The 22,898-nt window shown below is 36.8% G+C and overlaps 1 protein-coding gene across 1 annotated transcript; it reads right to left on the bottom strand.

Annotated features, from left to right (window-relative positions):
- Window positions 1–2,945: 2,945 nt before the first annotated feature.
- LOC110805617 (probable glutathione S-transferase) lies at window positions 2,946–6,194 on the bottom strand. Its single transcript, XM_022011240.2, has 2 exons — window positions 5,787–6,194; window positions 2,946–3,486 (listed from the first exon to the last, which is right to left on the bottom strand). Exons 1-2 carry the CDS (start codon window positions 6,108–6,110, stop codon window positions 3,145–3,147), a joined length of 666 nt encoding a protein of 221 aa, XP_021866932.2. The 5' UTR covers window positions 6,111–6,194; the 3' UTR covers window positions 2,946–3,144.
- Between the last annotated feature and the right edge of the window lie 16,704 nt (window positions 6,195–22,898).

The following is a 22,898-nucleotide window of genomic DNA, read 5'->3' as shown; positions in this document are numbered from 1 at the left end:
ACGATGCGCGCGCCGGCGCTCGTGCAGGCGTGGCGCTCGTCGCACGCGAGCCAGCGCTCGCTGCGCGCGAGGCTTCGATGCAGGCGTAGCGCTCGTCGCACGCGAGCCAGCGCTCGCTGCGCGCGAGGCTTCGATCGCTTGCGCGAGCCAGTGCGCGTTGTGGCGACTGCTCGCTGCCTTGCTCCTCGCCCTCGCCCATTCGCCCATCGCACATAGCACACGACACAAGGCAGGGCTACTGCCTTGTGCTCGTGCACCATTGCCTTGCTCGCTGCATTCGTACCGCATGGGCGACGAACTCCCTTGCTCGTCGTCGCATGCCCGCACTATACAACACCCCTTAAGGGTAACACGTAGCGTCCATTGCTTTGTGCGTGCAAGTTTTATGAGCGAATTGCATAAAAATTAAAAATTCTATTTCCAAAATTAATGACAAATTAATAAATCATATTAATTTCATAATTTTAGGGCGAAAAATCAAAAATTTATTAATCAATTAATTTCCGATTAACATGGATTCAAATCTAGGACATAAAATTTTAAAATTTTTAACACAAATTAACAATTTTTATGGTGGTTTTTAATCATAGGTATCTAATTAAATTATTAATTAATTATGAAAATCAAATCAATTCTAAATTATTCGAATTTTCAACAAATTAATTATAATTACAAATTAGATTGCATAATTAACAACGCTAGGCACTCAAACTTGTTAAACATATACAGTAAGTCAATCAAAAATTCAAGATTTATCAACAAGAATCGCAAATATTTAATTTAACATCTTAAATTTACAAACTTTTGCGTTCGAAAAACTAAAACCTCCGAAAAGTCATAGTTAGGCTTCGAATTTGAGAATTCCGGGTTCGGCCAAAAAGTACTATTTTTGTCAAAATTTTAGAATGCCTTTTACATGCGGAATTGACACAAAAATCACTCGATTTGGATGAGTAACGAAGAAACTGCCGAAAAACTGCGTACATATAATTAAATAAACGCAATTTGCAATTAATTAACAATTACGAAAATTAATCACCCCTTTTAATTCTTGCAAATTTGTAATATTTAACCATGTTTATGCAATTTAGATTATGAAAATAATAAGAGGCTCGTGATACCACTGATAGGTTATGATACATATGACAAAACATAAATCATGCGGAAAAACCTTAATGCCAGGAAACATATTATTTACACATAATCATTTAGCATAATTTAGGAGCATACACTTTGTAGCGTGCCCTCCCTAGCTGCGCCCGAACCGAACAAGAACAAGTCTTTAGGACCCCAAATGTCGTCCCTCCGTAGATAGTCCACAGTACGTCCGGATCCGCCTCAAGTTAGACCAACTAGAATCGCCCTTAAGGTGCTTAGGATTTTCGGCTAGGTTAGTGCAAGAATATGGCTGAATTTTTCTTTCAAAAACTTACCCTTTGAATACTTCAATTGTCTCTATAAATTATGACCCTAGGCTCTTATTTATAGAGGTGTGGAAAGGGGATTGGAATTCTACTAGGATACGAATTAATTAAACTTAGAATCCTATAAGAACTCTAATTAATTAATTTATCCTTTTTAGGAATAGGAATTTAATCATATACCAAATCCTAATAGCTTTAGGAATCGTGCATGAACACAAACACACACACGCACGGCAGCCACGAGGGCTGCCCATGCGCGTGCGTGCGAGCAGCAGCCCACGCCACAAGGCCCACACAGTCGTGGCCTTGGCGCGCGCTGGGCCTGCCTTGCGGTGGGCCTGGGCGCTGCCTTGGCTGGGCGTGTGGCGCGCGTTTGGTTTGCTGGGCGATGGCCCGGCTTCGTGCTGGGCCTTCGTCCGGCAGGCCTCGTCCGATGCTTATTCGTACGATACGCTTCCGATTAAATTCCCGGTTCCGGAATTCATTTCCGATACGAACAATATTTAATATTTCCGATTACGGAATTAATTTCCGTTTCGAACAAATGTTTAATATTACCGTTTCCGGAATTATTTTCCGATTCCGATAATATTTCCGATTCTGACAATATTTCCGTTTCCGGCAATATTTCCGATTCCGACAATATTTCCATTTCCGATAATATTTTCCGATACGTACCATGTTTCTGTTTCCGGCAACATCTACGACTTGGATAATATTTATATTTCCGATACGATCCATATTTCCGTTTCCGGCAATATCATCGTTTCCGGAGTATTCATTTCTTGCTTGTGACGATCTCAGCTCCCACTGAAACCAAGGTCCGTCGATTCCGAATATCCATAGATGGAGTATTTAATGCCATAAAATACTTGATCCGTTTACGTACTATTTGTGTGACCCTACGGGTTCAGTCAAGAGTAAGCTGTGGATTAATATCATTAATTCCACTTGAACTGAAGCGGCCTCTAGCTAGGCATTCAGCTCACTTGATCTCACTAAATTATTAACTTGTTAATTAATACTGAACCGCATTTATTAGACTTAATATTATATGCATACTTGGACCAATGGCATTATTTCCTTTAAAGTGAGTACTGCTGATAACCCGGCCGATATGTTCACCAAGCCGGTTCCACATAGCAAGTTTCAACACTGTTTGAACTTGCTAAATGTTAGGAGTTGTTGATTGCCCTTTTGAGGGCAAAATCTGAGGCAAAGGAGATCTGGTACATCTGGCATTATAATGGTGCATCTGGTACATCTTTTTTTGTGAGAGGATTCAAGTCAAGGTGGAGATTTGTTAGAATAATGCCTTGAATCGGTCAAGCCCCTTACTGCAACGCCCCAACACGGGAATCTCACTCCCATAAGGCGCTCTGTTATGAAATATGCTCTATGCTTTTTCCGTTATAAATATTGCATCAAAATGCAGATTTATGTTTTACGCTTTCCAAAACTTCAAATGAGTTTGTAACAAAGTCAAAATTCAATACACCAGACCTCGATCACACGAACATCTCCATTAAACTCAATAATTTATTGATTCATTCTTTTCACATAAGCTTTATCAATATTATTATTAAGAAGAGTTTACATAGTACAAGAAAAAAACTAACACATAAGGTAGAATGTAGTGAGTTTTAATTAAAGCTACGTGATACCCAAAATCAGATATCGAATTTTGTTTATACCCAGATGGAGTAGCTATTGTGGTAAATCATGTGGTGAATCTTTCCTTTAGTTGGAGAACATATTGATAGATTTTAACCTCATTAGGTAAAGATTTTTTGACACTATCCCTGTCCATACATCTTTTAACCCATGCAATGAATTTAGGACAGTCGGCAGCTACGTTCAATTTGGTGGAAGTCTGATAGGAGTAAAACCAGCTATAATTTGGAATTAGTGCGATGTCCAAATATCCAAAGTTATTGCCTCCAAAATAAGGCTTTTCTCCAAGTTCCTCTTCCAACATCTTTACCCATTTTATGAATTCCTTCTTTTCATCCTCCTTAATTTCGTCTTTTTGCCTCCATAACTTGCGTACATGCGTGATGAACTGAAACATCACAAATTCGACCCATCGAGAGAGAATACATTATAATAAAGAAATTAAAAGTGATGGACATAGATGTACACTTGTACAAGTCATAAGGGTTACAAATTAGAAGTTAAAAGTTAAAGGCGAAAGTGGTAAACATAATACAATACACTGCCATAACAATTATCGTGTGATTTTGACATGCATTTCTAAGTTGATAACGAGTATTAACGTTCTAAATACTCGTACCAGTTTTCATGTAACTTTATTTGTATATATGAACAAAATTATCATACTTCCTCCATTTTTTTATTATTGCACCATTTTCCTTTTTCGGAAGTTGCATATTAATTGCACCATTTCCTTTTTTAGTAAGTTTACTTACATGAAATGACATTTTTATCCTTGTATGGGTGGTGGGGACCAAACCCCACTTGTTCTTTACCTACAACTTGTACTTAATCACATGGGTATTTTTGTCAATCTCTCATCTTTTACCACATTTCTTAATTCTTGTGCCCAATGTAGATGGTGCAATAATAAAAAAATGGAGGAAGTATAATTTATAGAATACCGTTAAATTTGTCATGCAAAGATTGCATCCATAAATTAAAGACACATCTTACGCATATTACATCGGTAAATTAAAGACTAGTTACGGATCGTGTTACACATATTACATCGGTAAATTAAAGACAAGTTACGGATCGTGTTAAATTAATTAGTAGTGCTGGATAAAATCTCACTACTTTTCAAACTATCAAATATATTTAGGCAGGGGTGGATCATCTTCCACCAAAATCGAGCCACGTTTTTTATAAATTTTATGAAATTATTAATTCTATAACTTTAATTAAATATATATATAAAATATTTACAAACTTTTACATAAGGCCGTCTTACACAAAAATCACCTTAGTGTCATGTAAGTTAAACAATAAAATCAATTAGTTAAGTACTGAATCTAATTAGTTAAATATTGAAATTGATTAGTTATGCATTGGAACTAATTAGTTATGCAATGGAACCAACTAATTAAGAAATAAAACCAATTAATTAAGAAATGGAACCAATTAGTTAAGCAATGAAAACAATTAGTTAAACAATCAAAGTGGTCTTTTTAGTAAGGCGGTCTTACACAAAAGTAGCCGTAAAATATTAGTCCCTTATGATTTTTTAGCCAAGATCCGTAATTGTAAATACTTCTAATAAGGATACTATGGCCTACGGGATTAATTAATAACCTTTCCTCGTCCCCTAATTTCCCCTTCCCAATAATATGAATTATTAATTTTAAAATATACTCTGTATAGTTTATTTATGTGCATTTTAAACTTTACAGGACAGTTATTTTTTGTGTGTTATATACTCCCTTCGTCCTTTAATACTCGATTCGGTTTGACCGACACAGAGTTTAAGTGACTTGAATTGACTTATAATGTAGTTAGTGGGAAATGTGTAAAGGGATAGAGTATGGGTTGAATTTTTTATTATTTTTTGTATGGAGTAGAGAGTAGGTGGGTTAATAAGGGGTGAGTGAGAAATAATATAATATTGTTAAATATTTCTATTTTTAGAAACAGATCAAATATTAAGGGACGGCCCCATAAGAAAAACAGGTCAAGTATTAAGGGACGGAGGTAGGGGTGTGCAAAAATTGGTCCGTACCGAAAAAATGGATCGGACCGGACCGACCCAGACCGGACCAGACCGGACCGAAGACAATCGGTCCGGTCATCGGGTCGAGAAATATTAATTTCCGGTCTTCGGTCCGGACCGAAGACAATCGGTCTGGTCATCGGGTCGAGAAATATTAATTTCCGGTCTTCGGTCCGGTCCGGTCTGGCCCATCCAAAACCCGATTTTGGACCGGACCGATTTTTCTTAATAAAATATAATATAAAATACTTAAAAAGCTAATTCTCTCCTTTAATATGTTGTATATATTATTATATTGTGATATGTTTTATTTTAGCTTCCAAAAAAGGCCTTAAAAAATTGATTTTTTTATATATATTTTTTCTTTTTTACCTTAATTTTTAGAAAAATAAAAAATATATAGAAAAAGGTCTACAACCGGTCCAAATCGGTCCGGTCCGAGTTTTGAACCGATTTTATCGGTCCGGTCCGGGTTCGGTCCAAGCATAATCGGTCCGGTCTTTGGGTCACAAATTATCAAATTTCGGTCTTCGATCCGGTTCGGGTCGGTCCGGTCCGGTCCGGGTTTGAACCGATGAACACCCCTAGACGGAGGGAGTACCAAAAATGATTAAATATATGAAAATCAAAGAAAATGATAAAGAGATCAAGAAAAGTACCGTTTTATCGGCAAAATCAGCCCAAAAGCGAGCTCGAGCCCTGTCATAAGGATCAACAGGTAACAAACTTGGAGATGTCTCCTTCCAAATCTCATCAATGTACTCTACAATCAGGAGTGACTCGCAAACCGGTTTACCATTGTGTATTAAAACCGGAATACGATTGTAAACCGGGTTCATCTCGAAAAGAAGTGAGCTTTTAGCATTCAGCAAATCCTCCTCACGACATTCGTAGTTTGTAATACCCTTTTCTTGTAGTGCTATTTTCACCCTCACAGCATAAGGACTCGCCCAGTAATCTAGCAGAACTAAATCGTTAACCATGTCTATGGCTTTAGTAGTATAGTGTAGTGGTTTGGTCTATTTGTTTCAAGTGAGAAAAAGAGGATCAGATTTATAATTTTTCAGGTGAACGGTTCATTGATTTATAATTAAAGCTATTGATTTGTGATGTCACTGCTTTCGTTAGATGTTTAATTGTAAACTAGCCTTTTTTAACGGGCGGTTGTATAGTTTATTTAGTCTATCTTTTTAGGTTCTAATTTCATTGAGCTTGTGATTGTAGAGATAATATACTTCCTTCGTTCATTTTTACTCGCAATGTTTGTCACTTTCATGCATGCAATGCACAACTTTGATCATTAATATCTTTAATTCTCTTTAAGCAAAGTTATAAAAAGTTAATATTTTGAAAATACATATTAAGATGAATCTAACAAGATCCCACGTTACTATATTTTTACTTACGATTAAATCACAACAATAGTCAAAGTATAATACGTGAATAGTGTAGAAATCACAAACGTTGCGGGTATTAAAAATCGGAGGAAGTATAATTTAAATAGATGTAAATTTTAAAAGTTGAAATAATACATAAATTAAATAGTGTATTGATATTGAGTGTTAATCGGGAAGATGTAATAGAAAATGTTAAAGGAATAGATTGGTTAATTGATGTTGTATGAGAAAGATGGAGTGAAAGAGACGATTAGAGTTGTATAATATATCAAACAACAAAGGAAAAAATAAAATAAAAAACCAAATTGATGAGGAAAGAATGGAGGACATGTGTCATCTAATCAAATGTAGTTTCCCTTTTTAAATACTAGGTATAGATGTTCTACTTCACATGGGAAGCACGGTGGAGGTGTCAATTAGGCCCCTGACAAATACGGCTCAACTCCATGTAACTTAACATAATTATCGCTTTACAATGTAACACTAATAATAATCCGTATGTACTATCATAACATATCCCCCCCTCAAGGTGGAACATGAAGGTCTCAAATGCCCATCTTATCAAGAAAAAACTCAAACTGCGTCTTTGTCCAACGCTTTAGTGAATATATTTGCCGATTGTACCTTCGTCGATACATACGATGGACAAATAATCCCTTCCTTAATAGCATCACGAATAAAATGACAGTGTGCCTCAATGTGTTTTGTCCTCTCATGGAGCACCAGATTCTTTGCAATATGCAATGCAGATCGACTATCACAAAACATGCTCATATCTTGCTTGTGTGCTACCCGTAAATCACAGAGTAGTTGTTTCAACCACTTTAACTCACATGTCAATGATGTCATCGGACGATATTTTGCTTCGATCTGAGAGAAACGGGAAACAATATGTTGTTTCTTGGTCTTCCAGGATACCTGAGACAAACCAAGCAACACAAACCAACCAGTCATCGAACGACGAGTCAATGGAAAACTCGTCCAATCTGAATCGCACCAACCTTCCAACTGCAACGCACTATCAGAACTAAGGAGCTGAGTATCCCTTGACTCGGACAATTATTCAAGTACCTTACAACTCGAAAAGATGCTTCTCAATGTTCCTCTTTCGATGCCTGCATAAACTGTGAAAAAATATGAACGGAATACGCCAAATCTGGCCTTGTTATAGCCAAGTAAATCAGAAACCTAATCAGACGCCTATACTTTTCTCCGTCTGCCAACTCCTTTCCCTCTGCCAATGCCAGTTTATGGTTCTGCTCCATCGAAAAATCTGCAGGATTTTCTCCTAACTATCCACACTAGTAGAAAAAACCCTTATTGCAGCGGGCTTTTAGACCCCTGTTGCAGCGTACATCGTATGCTGCAACTGGGGGGCCTGCAACAAGTCTGAACTTGTTGCAGCGTACAATGTTCGCTGCTAAAAGGTGTTTTTTGCAGCGTACATATGTATGTACGCTGCAACAAGTGCCAAAAAATTGGCAAAAATTTGGACTTGTTGCAGCGTACATATATATGTACGCTGCAAAAGACTCAACTTTTTGCAGCGTACATTTATTTGTACGCTGCAACAAGTCTGAATTACTCAACTTTTTGCAGTGTACATTTATTTGTACGCTGCAACAAGTCTGAATTTTTGCGAAATTTTTTTCCCTTGTTGCAGCGTACAACATATATGTACGCTGCAACAAAGCACTTTTGGCGGGAAAATTCTAATTTTGTTTAGGGATACCTAGAGTGCCTTGCACCAAATATAGAAACCTGTCAAAACAATAATAGAATAACGCAACCTGTATAACAAATATAAAAACAACAACTGGAGTTTTGTATATATCCCAAAACCAAAAGTGCACATACCGATACATTTAAATATATTTACGTTCCAATTTCAACGTACGCATACATTTTAACATAAAAGATTGTTCTATAACATCTAAACCAACACGATCAAGCGCCCTCAGGTCAATAATAAATACTTGGTGGTAAAAAACTTCGCCCATTGCTCACGAACCACATCAATTTCCTCACTAGCATAAGGCGCAGTCCTCGGAGTATAGACCTTACAAAAACAAAAATTTGATGGAGCATTAGATCGATTAAATGCAAATGAAATGTCACATTTTAACATTCAAGCAACTAATGACAATGTATTAATAGTCTAGAATACGAATCAATTAGTTACTTACCTCATCTAGTTGGCCTTCATAGTCATGTTGTAACGTGACTATCTCTAACATGAACTTCATAACGTAATAGCCACACTCAGTTCCGCCGATTTGTTGAGCACACTGATTAAGAAACATAATACTTTATCTTGCAAGGCCAATAGTTAATAAAAACAAAGCAAAAAGCTAATTAAGAAACATGTTATACCTCTATATGAATGGGTTTACACGACTTAAAACTCGTTTTATTCGGACAATGCCCACCATTGCACTTGTACACTTGGTATGCCCTAGAAAATTAACGAAACATGGGTACTCATGAATATGATTTTGGCTTAGGTTTCTTAAAGACTAATGTAATTTGTAAGCAAAAGAACTTACAAACTCAAGATTCCCCATGCATAATCTGTTCGACGTGGATCTCTAGCAGAACCGAAAATATATACATAACCTCTACGTAGGTCCATCACGTATAAATTCCAATGATTTCTGTATAATTTATAAATGATATATTAAATATTTAATAACAATAATAATTAATATTTTATATGAAACTTATATAATATAACACACTTACTCTTGATTATATGGGATTAAAAACCAATTAGTTAGGTTAGGATTACCCATCTTCTCCTTTTCAATTTCAGCTTGGAAAATGTTTTTCAAATACATTGTTGGCGCTCCAGGGTCGGCCTTGATTCTAGTGCTTGACATAATCTCGGGACAAATGAACGAAATCCGAGACATTTCAAATGATTTGGCATGATCGTGCAATAAACACCTACAAAATAAACAAGATTACACTATTAAGATCGATAAAGAGAAAAAACTTCAAAGAAATAATAGTTATATTAACAACAATAAAACATTTAATTACAATATGTAGACTTGGATCGCTGAAATGTTTAAGCACGCCCCGCGAAGGAACTCTCCTATATCAGACGCAGTTATGTATGTTTCTTGATCAAAATCCGAGTGCCAAACTGAGGCCGCCAATGGGATGGTAGTATTATCATATATATCATCAGGCGCCGAAGTCATGATAAACTGCAAGTATTTGCATGACGGGCCAAGACCTTGAATTGCATCGTGTACAAGTCCCGCTTTCTTGCTTTTGGTGGTTGATTCTTGTGTTTTACGATCACAACTACCCACGACCTCTAAGTTGGACTTAGGCTTAGAATTCGACTTCTTTGGATGCGAAAATTCCTATAACAATAGTCAATTAACATTAGTCATGTAATAAGAATCAAATGAGTCATTAGGTTCTTTAGTTCAAAGTTGGGAGCGAAAATGTCATTTTAGCTCTATATATGACCTATAACGACCCAACGAGCCTTAAATGTGCATAAATAGGTTCGAATGAGTTTTAGAAACTTAAAACTATGCATATTAGTCATGTAAGAAGAATCAAATGAGTCCTTAGGTTCTTTAGTTCAAAGTTGGGAGCGAAAATGTCATTTTAGCTCAATATATGACCTATAACGACCCAACAAGCCTTAAATGTGCATAAATAGGTTCGAATGAGTTTTAGAAACTTAAAACTATGCATATTAGTCATGTAATAAGAATCAAATGAGTCCTTAGGTTCTTTAGTTCAAAGTTGGGAGCGAAAATGTCATTTTAGCTCTATATATGACCTATAACGACCCAACGAGCCTTAAATGTGCATAAATAGGTTCGAATGAGTTTTAGAAACTTAAAACTATGCATATTAGTCATGTAATAAGAATCAAATGAGTCCTTAGGTTCTTTAGTTCAAAGTTGGGAGCGAAAATGTCATTTTAGCTCTATATATGACCTATAACGACCCAACGAGCCTTAAATGTGCATAAATAGGTTCGAATGAGTTTTAGAAACTTAAAACTATGCATATTAGTCATGTAATAAGAATCAAATGAGTCCTTAGGTTCTTTAGTTCAAAGTTGGGAGCGAAAATGTCATTTTAGCTCTATATATGACCTATAACGACCCAATGAGCCTTAAATGTGCATAAATAGGTTCGAATGAGTTTTAGAAACTTAAAACTATGCATATTAGTCATGTAATAAGAATCAAATGAGTCCTTAGGTTCTTTAGTTCAAAGTTGGGAGCGAAAATGTCATTTTAGCTCTATATATGACCTATAACTACCCAACGAGCCTTAAATGTGCATAAATAGGTTCGAATGAGTTTTAGAAACTTAAAACTATGCATATTAGTCATGTAATAAGAATCAAGTGAGTCCTTAGGTTCTTTAGTTCAAAGTTGGGAGCGAAAATGTCATTTTAGCTCTATATATGACCTATAACGACCCAACGAGCCTTAAATGTGCATAAATAGGTTCGAATGAGTTTTAGAAACTTAAAACTATGCATATTAGTCATGTAATAAGAATCAAGTGAGTCCTTAGGTTCTTTAGTTCAAAGTTGGGAGCGAAAATGTCATTTTAGCTCAATATATGACCTATAACGACCCAACGAGCCTTAAATGTGCATAAATAGGTTCGAATGAGTTTTAGAAACTTAAAACTATGCATATTAGTCATGTAATAAGAATCAAATGAGTCCTTAGGTTCTTTAGTTCAAAGTTGGGAGCGAAAATGTCATTTTAGCTCTATATATGACCTATAACGACCCAACGAACCTTAAATGTGCATAAATAGGTTCGAATGAGATTTAGAAACTTAAAACTATGCATATTAGTCGTGTAATAAGAATCAAATGAGTCCTTAGGTTCTTTAGTTCAAAGTTGGGAGCGGAAATGTCATTTTAGGTTCGAATGAGTTTTAGAGGGTTTACCTTGGATGCTAAGTCTGTTGTCTTCTTTTGGGCCGCTAATACCGTTGTCTTTTTCTTGGAGCTACCATCCCTCTCTTTAGAAACATTAGACTTGGACTTCTTTTTAGGAGGTGAAGTGCAATTCTTTAAAATTCAACAAAAACAAGAGTGTGTAAGATGTCGAATGTGCTTGCGTGAACATATACATTCTAAACAATAAAACATATATACCTCGCCGTCTTCGAAAATTACTAAGTGTATGGGCCATTGCACAAAACTACCCAGAGCACCGCCTAAGTTAGTGAAACCATCTCCCGTAGGTACCGGAAGAATATCATCAACATGTCCGTTGTAAACAAAATCAACTTGGACTTTATAGTGACCAGGCTTCATCGATGTAAAATGTTGGGGCAATGCACCATCTGAGGGTTGTACCATACCATCCGCCACGACAATGTTGTTGCCTGAAACTTTATCCTCAAGGGCAAGACGACATGGAGTCCTTTCCTTCATAAACAAAGGTTTCAATGCAACTTTGTAAGTGATACAGATTATTAAGTAAATGTCAACTAAAAACATAAAAGGATCAAGCAACTATGTTAAAAAAGAGTGACTACGGCGTACCTTTAGCTCGCGTGGTTGCGACACTAAGATGTGACGAGTGGTTCTTGTAGCACTAACATCAAGGTCAACTCTGGCAGAATCATTTAAGTGGAGGTCATCAAGTATCGGGGTAGAAATGGAGTTTAGTTGTCCTGTTTTTAACAAGGTGCTTAGTTGCTTTTGGAGGGCCTCTGCCACCCTTTTCTCTACCCTTTTCTCTAATTCACCTTCAAACTCCTTTTTCACAGAAGCTCTGATTGATTCGTAATTTTCTGATGAAGCTTCACCATGGTCACTTCTACTATGTCGAATACACGGACCGAAAGCCTTTTTGATACCAACCATGCCACCTGTTCCCTTGACACGCCCACGATGATCTTTTTTCCCTATAGCTTTAGTGAGGGCATCCTCACCCTGTTCGAAAGAAAGATTTCCTTTTTCCTCTTCTGCGATGTACTCTAACTGCCAATTAGGAAAGTAAAATTACTTTATATTCTCTAATCAAAGCAAGTAAATATTAATTAATTATCACTACTTACAGCTTTTGTTGCGATTTCAACAACTTCTGTATCGTTCGGGTCAATTTCCCACTTTCCCTCTTTATTTTGTACTTGATGGGCCAAAATCCACTACTTTGATCTGTATTTTCTAACTCTATTAACATTTGAGGTCACTGATGAGTTCACCGAGGAGCTACTCGAGATAGGTAAAGCTGCATCTGGTGGAAGTCGTCCATCCTTTATCCAATCTAGTCGCTTTCTATTATAACCCTTTTGGCCGGTGCGATGTGGGTTCTTGTTGCATGATGCACTTTTCCTCGCCTTTTCACTACGAAGCTGTCAAAGACAACATAAAAAGATGGAAATAAATGTTTTTTCTGATAACTTTTTGTCCTAGAACCAATGTCAGTTTGCTACATGAAAAACTCTTTAAGGACAAGTTAAAGAAATATTATCATTACCAATGACTTTGGCAGGAAATAATGTTTAACAAAAGTCTTCCAATCATCCTCTGTGATATGGTTGTAGACATCCCAAGGCATCTTGTTTGTTTGATTTTTTGGCTTCTTTTCCTTCATAGTTATCCATCGGCGCACCAACTTGCTCTTGAAACAACTAAATCGTTTCGCCACACAAGAATGAAAATATTTCTCCCTCGAATGATTAGAATCATCAGTAATGTGGAACGTAAGCTGTTAATAATTAAAAAAAGTTAGATTATAAAAATAGTATTTAAATCAAATTAAATAATCCCTAAATTATACAAATCAAGTTAATATCCAATGCTTACCTTAGTCTCCTCCCAAAACCCCTTCTTGGTTTGCTCATCTACCTTTGGATATAATGGGACGTTAATATTAATTCTAGTAGCACAACTCCCAACTTGCTTCCCGTATTCATGAGACCATTGTCCATCGGGGACATTATATACATTATACTCAAGGAACATAGGCTTAGCGACTTTAACACCTTTTGACGGACCACGGCCTTTAATGGTCTTTGTAATCGTACTAACATCTTGTGATTCGTCACCCGTTGTGGGAGTCTTGCCACCTTCTGATTCATGCCTAACAACAATTTGGTTTTCATTCATCGTACCTATGTTGTTCCTGCATCAAGTAAAACATACAGAAGGGTGGTTACAAAATGTGCGCGCAGCAGCAAATCAGTGCACTAGCATACAGAAGGATATCAGATCAGTGCAGATATCACAGATCAGATCAGCACTGATCAGTGCAGATCAGATCAGCACTGATCTGCACTGATCAGATCAGCACAGATCAGTGCAGAACAGATCAGCACAGATATCACAGATCAGATCAGCACTGATCAGTGCAGATCAGATCTGCACTGATCTGTGCTGATCTGATCAGTGCAGAACAGATCAGCACAGATCAGTGCTGATCTGATCTGCACTGATCTGCAATGTTCTTTGTCATTCTTGGTGTGTTTGTTGAGGCAATATGAGAATGCAGGGCAGCTAACTCATTCTATAAACAAGTTCTATTAATCTAGTATAGTACGGAGTAGTATGTAAGTTAGATCGTAAAATGAAATTACTTGATTGAGTTTCACTTAAACTCAAGCAACAATGATTAAGAAACTTAATGAGGAAATCTGACAATCTCACTTCTCTTATATCATGAAATCATATACTCATATGAGATAAGTCTAGAAAACACCATTTATGCTAAAATGAGGCTAATATGACCTAAGAACTCATTTTTAGGCTAAAATGAGTCTAATATGACCTAAAAACTCATTCCAACCTATTTATGCACATTTATGGCTCGTTGGGTCGTTATAGGTCATATATAAAGCTAAAATGACATTTTCGCTCCCAACTTTGAACTAAAGAACCTAATGACTCATTTTATTCTTATTACATGACTAATATGCATAGTTTTAAGTTTCTAAAACTCATTCCAACCTATTTATGCACATTTATGGCTCGTTGGGTCGTTATAGGTCATATATAGAGCTAAAATGACATTTTCGCTCCCAACTTTGAACTAAAGAACCTAATGACTCATTTCATTCTTATTACATGACTAATATGCATAGTTTTAAGTTTCTAAAACTCATTCCAACCTATTTATGCACATTTATGGCTCGTTGGGTCGTTATATGTCATATATAGAGCTAAAATGACATTTCCGCTCCCAACTTTGAACTAAAGAACCTAAACACTCATTTTAATCCTTTTAAATGATTAGTATGATTAGTTTTAACTTACCTAGACTCAATCCAATCAATTTATGCCATTTGAGACTTGTTTGGTCGTTATGGTTCATATTTATGCTAATTTAGTCAACTAAGGTCAATTTAGGTCAATTTATTCAACTAAGGTCAATTTAAGCCCGCTCGTTTTGATTTAGGTCATTCTAGCTCAAGATTAGGAGACATGTTAATTAGCGCAACACTAGGAGAAAACGCACAACTCACCAAAAGTAAATAAGAATTAAAGATGTGGAATGCACTGATCTGTGCAGATCAGATCAGCACAGATCAGTGCTGATCAGATCAGCACTGATTTGTGCAGAACAGATCAGCACAGATCAGTGCTACCCTCATCTGATCTGCACTGATCTGTGCTGATCTGATCTGCAATGTTCTTTGTCATTCTTGGTGTGTTTGTTGAGGCAATATGAGAATGCAGGGCAGCTAACTCATTCTATAAACAAGTTCTATTAATCTAGTATAGTACGGAGTAGTATGTAAGTTAGATCGTAAAATGAAATTACTTGAATGAGTTTCACTTAAACTCAAGCAACAATGATTAAGAAACTTAATGAGTAAATCTGACAACTCACTTCTCTTATATCATGAAATCATATACTCATATGAGATAAGTCTAGAAAACACCACTTATGCTAAAATGAGGCATTTTCGCTCCCAGCTATGAACTAACGAACATAAGTACTCATTTTAACCTTTTAAATGATTAATATGATTAATTTTAATGTTCCAAGACTCGATCCGATCTATTTATTCACATTAGAGACTTGTTTGGTCGTTGTGGTTCATATTTATGATAAAATGAGGCATTTTTGCTCCCAACTATGAACTAAAGAACCTAAGAACTCATTTTTAGGCTAATATGACACTTTCGCTCCCAACTTTGAACTAACAAACCTAAACACTCATTTTAATCCTTTTAAATGATTAATATGATTAGTTTTAACTTTCCTAGACTCAATCCAATCAATTTATGCCATTTGAGACTTGTTTGGTCGTTATGGTTCATATTTATGCTAAAATAAGACATTTTCGCTCCCAACTTTGAACTAACAAACCTAAACACTCATTTTAATCCTATTACATGACTAATATGCATAGTTTTAAGTTTCTAAAACTCATTCCAACCTATTTATGCACATTTAAGGCTCGTTGGGTCGTTATAGGTCATATATAGAGCTAAAATGACATTTCCGCTCCCAACTTTGAACTAAAGAACCTAAGGACTCATTTGATTCTTATTACACGACTAATATTCATAGTTTTAAGTTTCTAAATCTCATTCGAACCTATTTATGCACATTTAAGGTTCGTTGGGTCGTTATAGGTCATATATAGAGCTAAAATGACATTTTCGCTCCCAACTTTGAACTAAAGAACCTAAGGACTCATTTGATTCTTATTACATGACTAATATGCATAGTTTTAAGTTTCTAAAACTCATTCGAACCTATTTATGCACATTTAAGGCTCGTTGGGTCGTTATAGGTCATATATTGACCTAAAATGACATTTTCGCTCCCAACTTTGAACTAAAGAACCTAAACACTCATTTTAATCCTATTACATGACTAATATGCATAGTTTTAAGTTTCTAAAACTCATTCCAACCTATTTATGCACATTTATGGCTCGTTGGGTCGTTATAGGTCATATATAGAGCTAAAATGACATTTTCGCTCCCAACTTTGAACTAAAGATCCTAATGACTCATTTTATTCTTATTACATGACTAATATGCATAGTTTGAAGTTTCTAAAACTCATTCCAACCTATTTATGCACATTTATGGCTCGTTGGGTCGTTATATGTCATATATAGAGCTAAAATGACATTTCCGCTCCCAACTTTGAACTAAAGAACCTAAACACTCATTTTAATCCTTTTAAATGATTAATATGATTAGTTTTAACTTACCTAGACTCAATCCAATCAATTTATGCCATTTGAGACTTGTTTGGTAGTTATGGTTCATATTTATGCTAATTTAGTCAACTAAGGTCAATTTAGGTCAATTTATTCAACTAAGGTCAATTTAAGCCCGCTCGTTTTGATTTAGGTCATTCTAGCTCAAGATTAGGAGACATGTTAATTAGCGCAACACTAGGAGAAAACGCACAACTCACCAAAAGTAAATACGTGCGTTATTTTCCGATTCTGAGAACTTCTGAAAAGACACAAATCACCGAAAGCTTCTGAAAATTTCTGACTCGGGGATCTCAAGTCATCTGCACAGAAAGTTAGAAAACTTTGGTCAGGAACAAAAGTAAGATGTGGAAGTACAGTAAGAATTAAAGAAAGCTAGAAAAGTATAATCATGAACACAATGGAAGTATAAAATAAGAATTAAAGATGTGGAAGTACAAACTACACCTTCCTAAATGCTAGAAAAGATACATTTAATCTGATATTCAGTTAGCTAGAATTACCTATTCCCAGAAGCCAACTCATCTTATTCATTTACGGTTTATAACCTAAATTCCTTCCCTATGATCTGTACGCATATGATTAGTATTATTTGCATCTTCCTCCTCCGGTAACGGTTGAACAGCCGTTGGTAACAGGGGTGTTTCATCGTACTTGTCATACTCATCTTCATCCACGACATCATCAATACCCAGAATATTTCTCTTGCCTTGGGCAACTGCACGCCATATAGGATCAACATTGTCTACCACATAGAAAATTTGCTTAGCTTGTGATGCTAGAATGAATGGCTCGTCACTATCACTTAATCGATCAAAGTTAACCAATGTTAAACCAGGAAAAATTTCATCTTGTTTCACCCCATTATGGTTGTTGGCCCACTTGCACCGGAATACAGGGATCGTAAATTTGTTGTAATCAAGCTCCCATATTTCTTCGATAACACCATAATATGATTGTGTCGCATCAACCGGTCTTCTATCCTTGGCGCTTGCATAGACCCTAGATGCTGCAACATGCTTCACTCCACTATTCTGCACCACACTCTTTTCATCTTGTCTTCTAGTGTAGAATGTGAACCCATTGATATCATACCCTTCATAAGACAGAACACATAGTCGAGGACCTCGAGCTAACCACTGGACCATTTCAGAAACATCTAGATTTTTTTTCATTTCCTCGGCTACTTCCTTCTTAAACCAATCAACAAATGTGCGATTATGTTCTTGCATCAACGCTCTTTCCTTCAACTTAGGATTCTTTTGTTGCAATTCTAGCAAATGCTTATCTATGTAAGGATTGACCTCGGTAAGATGCTGCAACACACAAAGATGTGCCTTATTCTTCCTTTCAGATGGAGGCGAGATCACATTTTTACCAATTACCCCATGCCCTTCAAGCCTCCCTGCATGACGAGATTTTGGAAGACCTATTTGCTCAAGCCTTGTTAAGAATTCAGCTACATATTGAGATATCTCTTCCTCAAGGACTCCCCGAATGATACTACCCTCCGGCCTTGCCCGATTCTTTGTTTTGTCCTTTAAATGCCCAAAAAATCTCTCAAAAGGATACATCCATCTTAAGAACACCGGACCACATAACTTGATTTCTCGAACTAAATGGACAATTAAGTGCACCATAATATCAAAGAAAGATGGTGGAAAGTACATTTCAAATCGACACAAAGTTTCAACAATATCATTGTGCAAAGAATCTAATTTCTCCGGATCAATCACTTTAGCACATATAGAATTGAAAAACACACAAAGTTTTGTTATAACATGTCTCACGTGTTTCGGCAATATCCCACGAAGTGCAATTGGCAAAAACACATTAATCATTACATGGCAATCATGAGACTTCATACCAACCAACCTAAGGTCCGAGAGAGATACTAGGCGCTTTACATTCGACGAATATCCCGAGGGAACCTTAATTCCATGTAAGCACTCACAAAACTGCTTCTTCTCCTTTCTTGACATTGTGTAACACGCTGGAGGCAGATAAGTCTTAGTACCACCCGCACCAGATTTTTCAACAGGCCACAAATCTGGTCGAATATTCCTCTTTTTCATATCTTTCCGCACATTCTCATTGTCCTTAGTCTTTCCAGGCATGTTTAGCAAAGTCCCAATGATAGCATCGCACACATTTTTCTCAATGTGCATTACATCGAGACAATGCCTAACCGACAAATCTCTCCAGTAGGGAAGATCCCATAATGGAGATACTTTCTTCCACAAAACACCCTTTTTAGACTTGGACTTGTAGCACTTGCCGTATTTGGTTTCAACATTTTTTATTCGTTCATAAACCTGTGATCCTGTCAAAGGCGTACGAGCTACTCTTTCCTCGGTGAACCCATTGAATTCTTTCTTCTTCTTACGATAAGGGTGATATCGACTAAGGTGCTTCCTGAAATCTGGGTAAACATTTTTCTTGAAATTATGCAACCATGTGGGCTTCATGTCCTCTTCACATATAGGGCATGCTTGTTCTCCTTTGGTTTTGTATCCAGACAAGTTTCCATATGCCGGAAAATCATTTATGGTACAAAAAACCATAGCTCGCAATGTAAAGCTTGAATTGGTGTGTGCATCGAACATTGAAACACCTTCATTCCACAATAATTTCAAATCATCTATGAGTGGAGCCAGGTACACATCTATGTCATTTCTAGGTTGCTTAGGCCTCGAGATGAGGAGTGATAACATGATATGCTTCCGCTTCATACACAGCCATGGAGGAAGATTATAAATTGCTAGAAGAACCGCCCATGTGCTATGTTGACTGCTTAGAGTTCCATATGGATTCACACCATCTGCACATAAAGCAAGCCTTAGATTTCTAACCTCCTTACCAAATTCAGGATATTTCTTATCAATATTTCTCCATTGAACAGAATCTGCAGGATGTCGAAGGAGTCCATCTTTCTTCCTCACTTCCGCATGCCACCTTAAGTTTTTTGCTTGTTTCTTCAATGAAAACATACGCTCAAACCTAGGTATGATTGGAAGATACCACAAAGACTTAGCAGGCGGGCCCCTCTTAGCTGAATTTGCCCCTTTGCGTTTGTAACGAGATGCGCCGCATGTTGGACACTCATCCAAATGTTCATGCTCTTTTCTGTAAAGCATACAATCATTTGGGCAAGCATCTATCTTGTCGACCTCTAAGCCTAAGGGACACATCAATTTCCTGGCATAATAGGTAGAGGTGGGGATATCATTCCCTTCCGGCAAAAATTCACCTACCCACTCCAATAAGGTGTCAAAGTGTTCATCTCTCCAACCACCTTTACATTTGAGGTTGTAAAGTATTGACACACATTCCAACTTGCTGAATTTTGTACAACCGGGATACAATGGAGTTTCAGCAGCCTTTGATACTTGTTCGAACATCTGAGGTCGTTCGTCCAAGTGACCTTTCAGCCCATCCATCATCTCATTTATTTCATCATCTTCTTCCTCATCATCACCCGTCTCATTATTCTCATAAATATCATCATCACTCTCATTACTCTGAACATCAAATTCATGGACACTAGAACTTGGACGATCAGGTATTGTTTCACCATGCCAAAACCAAACATGGTAATCTTGCTTAAACCCACGGCGAAATAAATGATCCTCAATTTCATCAATGTCACCTAACCGCTTGATATTGTTACAATCACGGCAGGGACAATAGATTTTTTCGGCTTTTGTACTCCGTTGGTGTGCTAAAGCACATCTAATGAACTCTGCGACCCCACTCAAGTATTCTGCCGTAGTATGGTCACCATACATCCAACGACGACTCATTACTAATAACAACAACAAAAGGTTCCACACATAAACACATATATTAAGAAGTCACAAAATCATTAAGAAGTTCCGCAAATCTTTGGTTACATCATTTAAGTTTATCAATGCTTCACTGAAGTGATATTAGAAGTCCAAAAACAGTCCTAATAAGTAAAACGGAATGGATACTTAAGCATAGAATACTAATGTACACGTTTTATTATTACACTTACTATACTTATCCAAATTTTATTTATCGTAAAAATGATATGCACTTACTGTACTATTGATTTCAACTTTCAAAAGAGGAAAAGAGAAATTTTATGAAGATAATTAGATATATCAATACCTTATGCAATTGTTGAAATTCGAACAAGCACGATGATAGATTATGCTGGCAGTACGATCATCGCCCCTCTCTTCAACCATATGCGTATCTACCCATCTTCACAATTAACTGCAAATTAAAGAAATAATTGAAAAACAGCCAAAAAAATCAAAATAAAAACGAAAATCAAAACGAAAATCAAAAACGAAAATCAAAACGAAAATCAAAACGAAAATCAAAAACGAAAATCAAAAACAATAATCAAAACGAAAATCAAAAACTAAAATTGAACCCTAATCTGCAAACGAAAATAAAAAACGAAAATAAAAATTGAACACACCATACCGAAACCACCAGAACCACGACGCCGAGCAACCACCGGAACCACGACGCGACGGGGAGATGCTGAACCCCCGGCCGACCAAGAATATATCTTTCAGTGACAGGCCGCGCGAGAATTGAACGGGATGGGGGAGATGAGGCGAGAACACCACACACCGGCGAAGACAGCGACGCAGGGCTGAGCAACGCTTGGGTTCGACGGCGACGCAGGGCTGAGTTCGACGGCGACGCAGGGCTGAGTTCGACGGCTTGCTTGGATATTTGTTTAAGGGAAAAAGCTTGGAGCTAGCAGAGAAGGAACAACTTACGTTTGAGCCCGCTCGTTTGAGCGCGGTTTGTTGCAACCTAGGAAAGTAAAATTTTTTGAAACGCGGACTTGTTGCAGCGGGCAATAACATGTACGCTGCAATAAAGTCGGGTTGTTGCTGCGGGCTTTTATTTTGTACGCTGCAACAAACGCATTTGTTGCGAACAACTAAAATGTACGCTGCGATAACCCTTTAAAGGGTTTGACCCGCGTTGACCGACTGGTTGTTGAAGCGTATTTATACATGTACGCTGCAACAAGGGGGCTGCAACAGGGGTTTTTTCTACTAGTGCCAGACTCTAAAATAATATACTTTCTCTGACAAACATAAAATCCATGGCTACTACGAGCCACCTCGAGTCCGAGAAAGTACTTCAAATCCCCCAGATTATTCATTTTAAAGCATTCACTCAAATATTTCTTAAAACTCTCCAACGCAAAAATACTATTTCCTGCGATAATCATATCGTCAACATAAATAAGCACACTTAATTGTAACGAATTTTTGAAAAGAGTAAACAAGGAATAATTATAATACGATTGCCTAAACCCAAAGGACATCAGGGCAGTAGACAATTTTTCAAACCATCATCGAGGAGCTTGCTTCAAGTCGTACAACGACTTTCTCATTCTGCACACTTTATCATTTTTTTTCTTCTGAAATCCAGGAGGAATTTTCATATAAACCTCTTCCTCTAAGTCTTCATGCATGTAAGAATGCATTATTAATATCTATCTGGTGAACCTCCCAATTCTTAACAGTTGTTACTGCTAAGAAAGTACGAACGGTTTTCATTTTCACCACAGGAGCGAATGTTTCATTGTAATCCAACCCCTCCTCTTGATGATTGCCCAAACAGACTAACCTTGCCTTTAGACGCAACAAATTCATATGACGGTTCTATGTATAAAACTAAATTTTCACCAAATAGTTATACTTTCTCCGTCCCGGAATACTTGTACATCTTTTCTTATAAAGTCGTCCCGGATTATTTGCACCGTTTCTATAAATGATAAACTTTTATATATGTTATACTGAGTATCAACTACCCCTTTTACATGTCATTTTGTGGTCCCATAAACCCCTCCCCCTACCCTTTTACCCCCTTTAAAATGTTGACACATATCCCTATCTATATTAAAAAAAATACCCCACTATCAACTATCATCTAATTAAATAATAAGTCAATTACTTTGTATTAAACTCTTTGTCAGTCAAATCGATTCAAGTATTCCGGGACGGGAGGAGTACCTTTTAATCAAATAGTTTATCAATGGGATCAAATAGCTATATTTCTATTATTATTAATTAATCATAATGTCCAACCAAATACTAAAGTTACTTTCTGTAATGCTGACATCAGCAGTTACGCTAGCTTGGAATTTCCCAGATATTTACATAAACCACATGTTAGTTAATG

This window comes from Spinacia oleracea, chromosome 4 (genome assembly GCF_020520425.1).
Source record: "Spinacia oleracea cultivar Varoflay chromosome 4, BTI_SOV_V1, whole genome shotgun sequence".
NCBI lineage: Eukaryota > Viridiplantae > Streptophyta > Magnoliopsida > Caryophyllales > Amaranthaceae > Spinacia > Spinacia oleracea.
The sequence above is the reverse complement of the archived record's forward strand: the minus strand, read 5'-3'. Positions and strand labels throughout refer to the sequence as shown.

Coding starts and splice junctions, on each gene's coding strand:
- LOC110805617 (XM_022011240.2), bottom strand. CDS start 6,110: ATGGTTAACGATTTAGTTCTGCTAGATTACTGGGCGAGTCCTTATGCT. Junction 3,487..5,786: donor CTGATTTTGCCGATAAAACG/GTACTTTTCTTG, acceptor GTGATGTTTCAG/TTCATCACGCATGTACGCAA.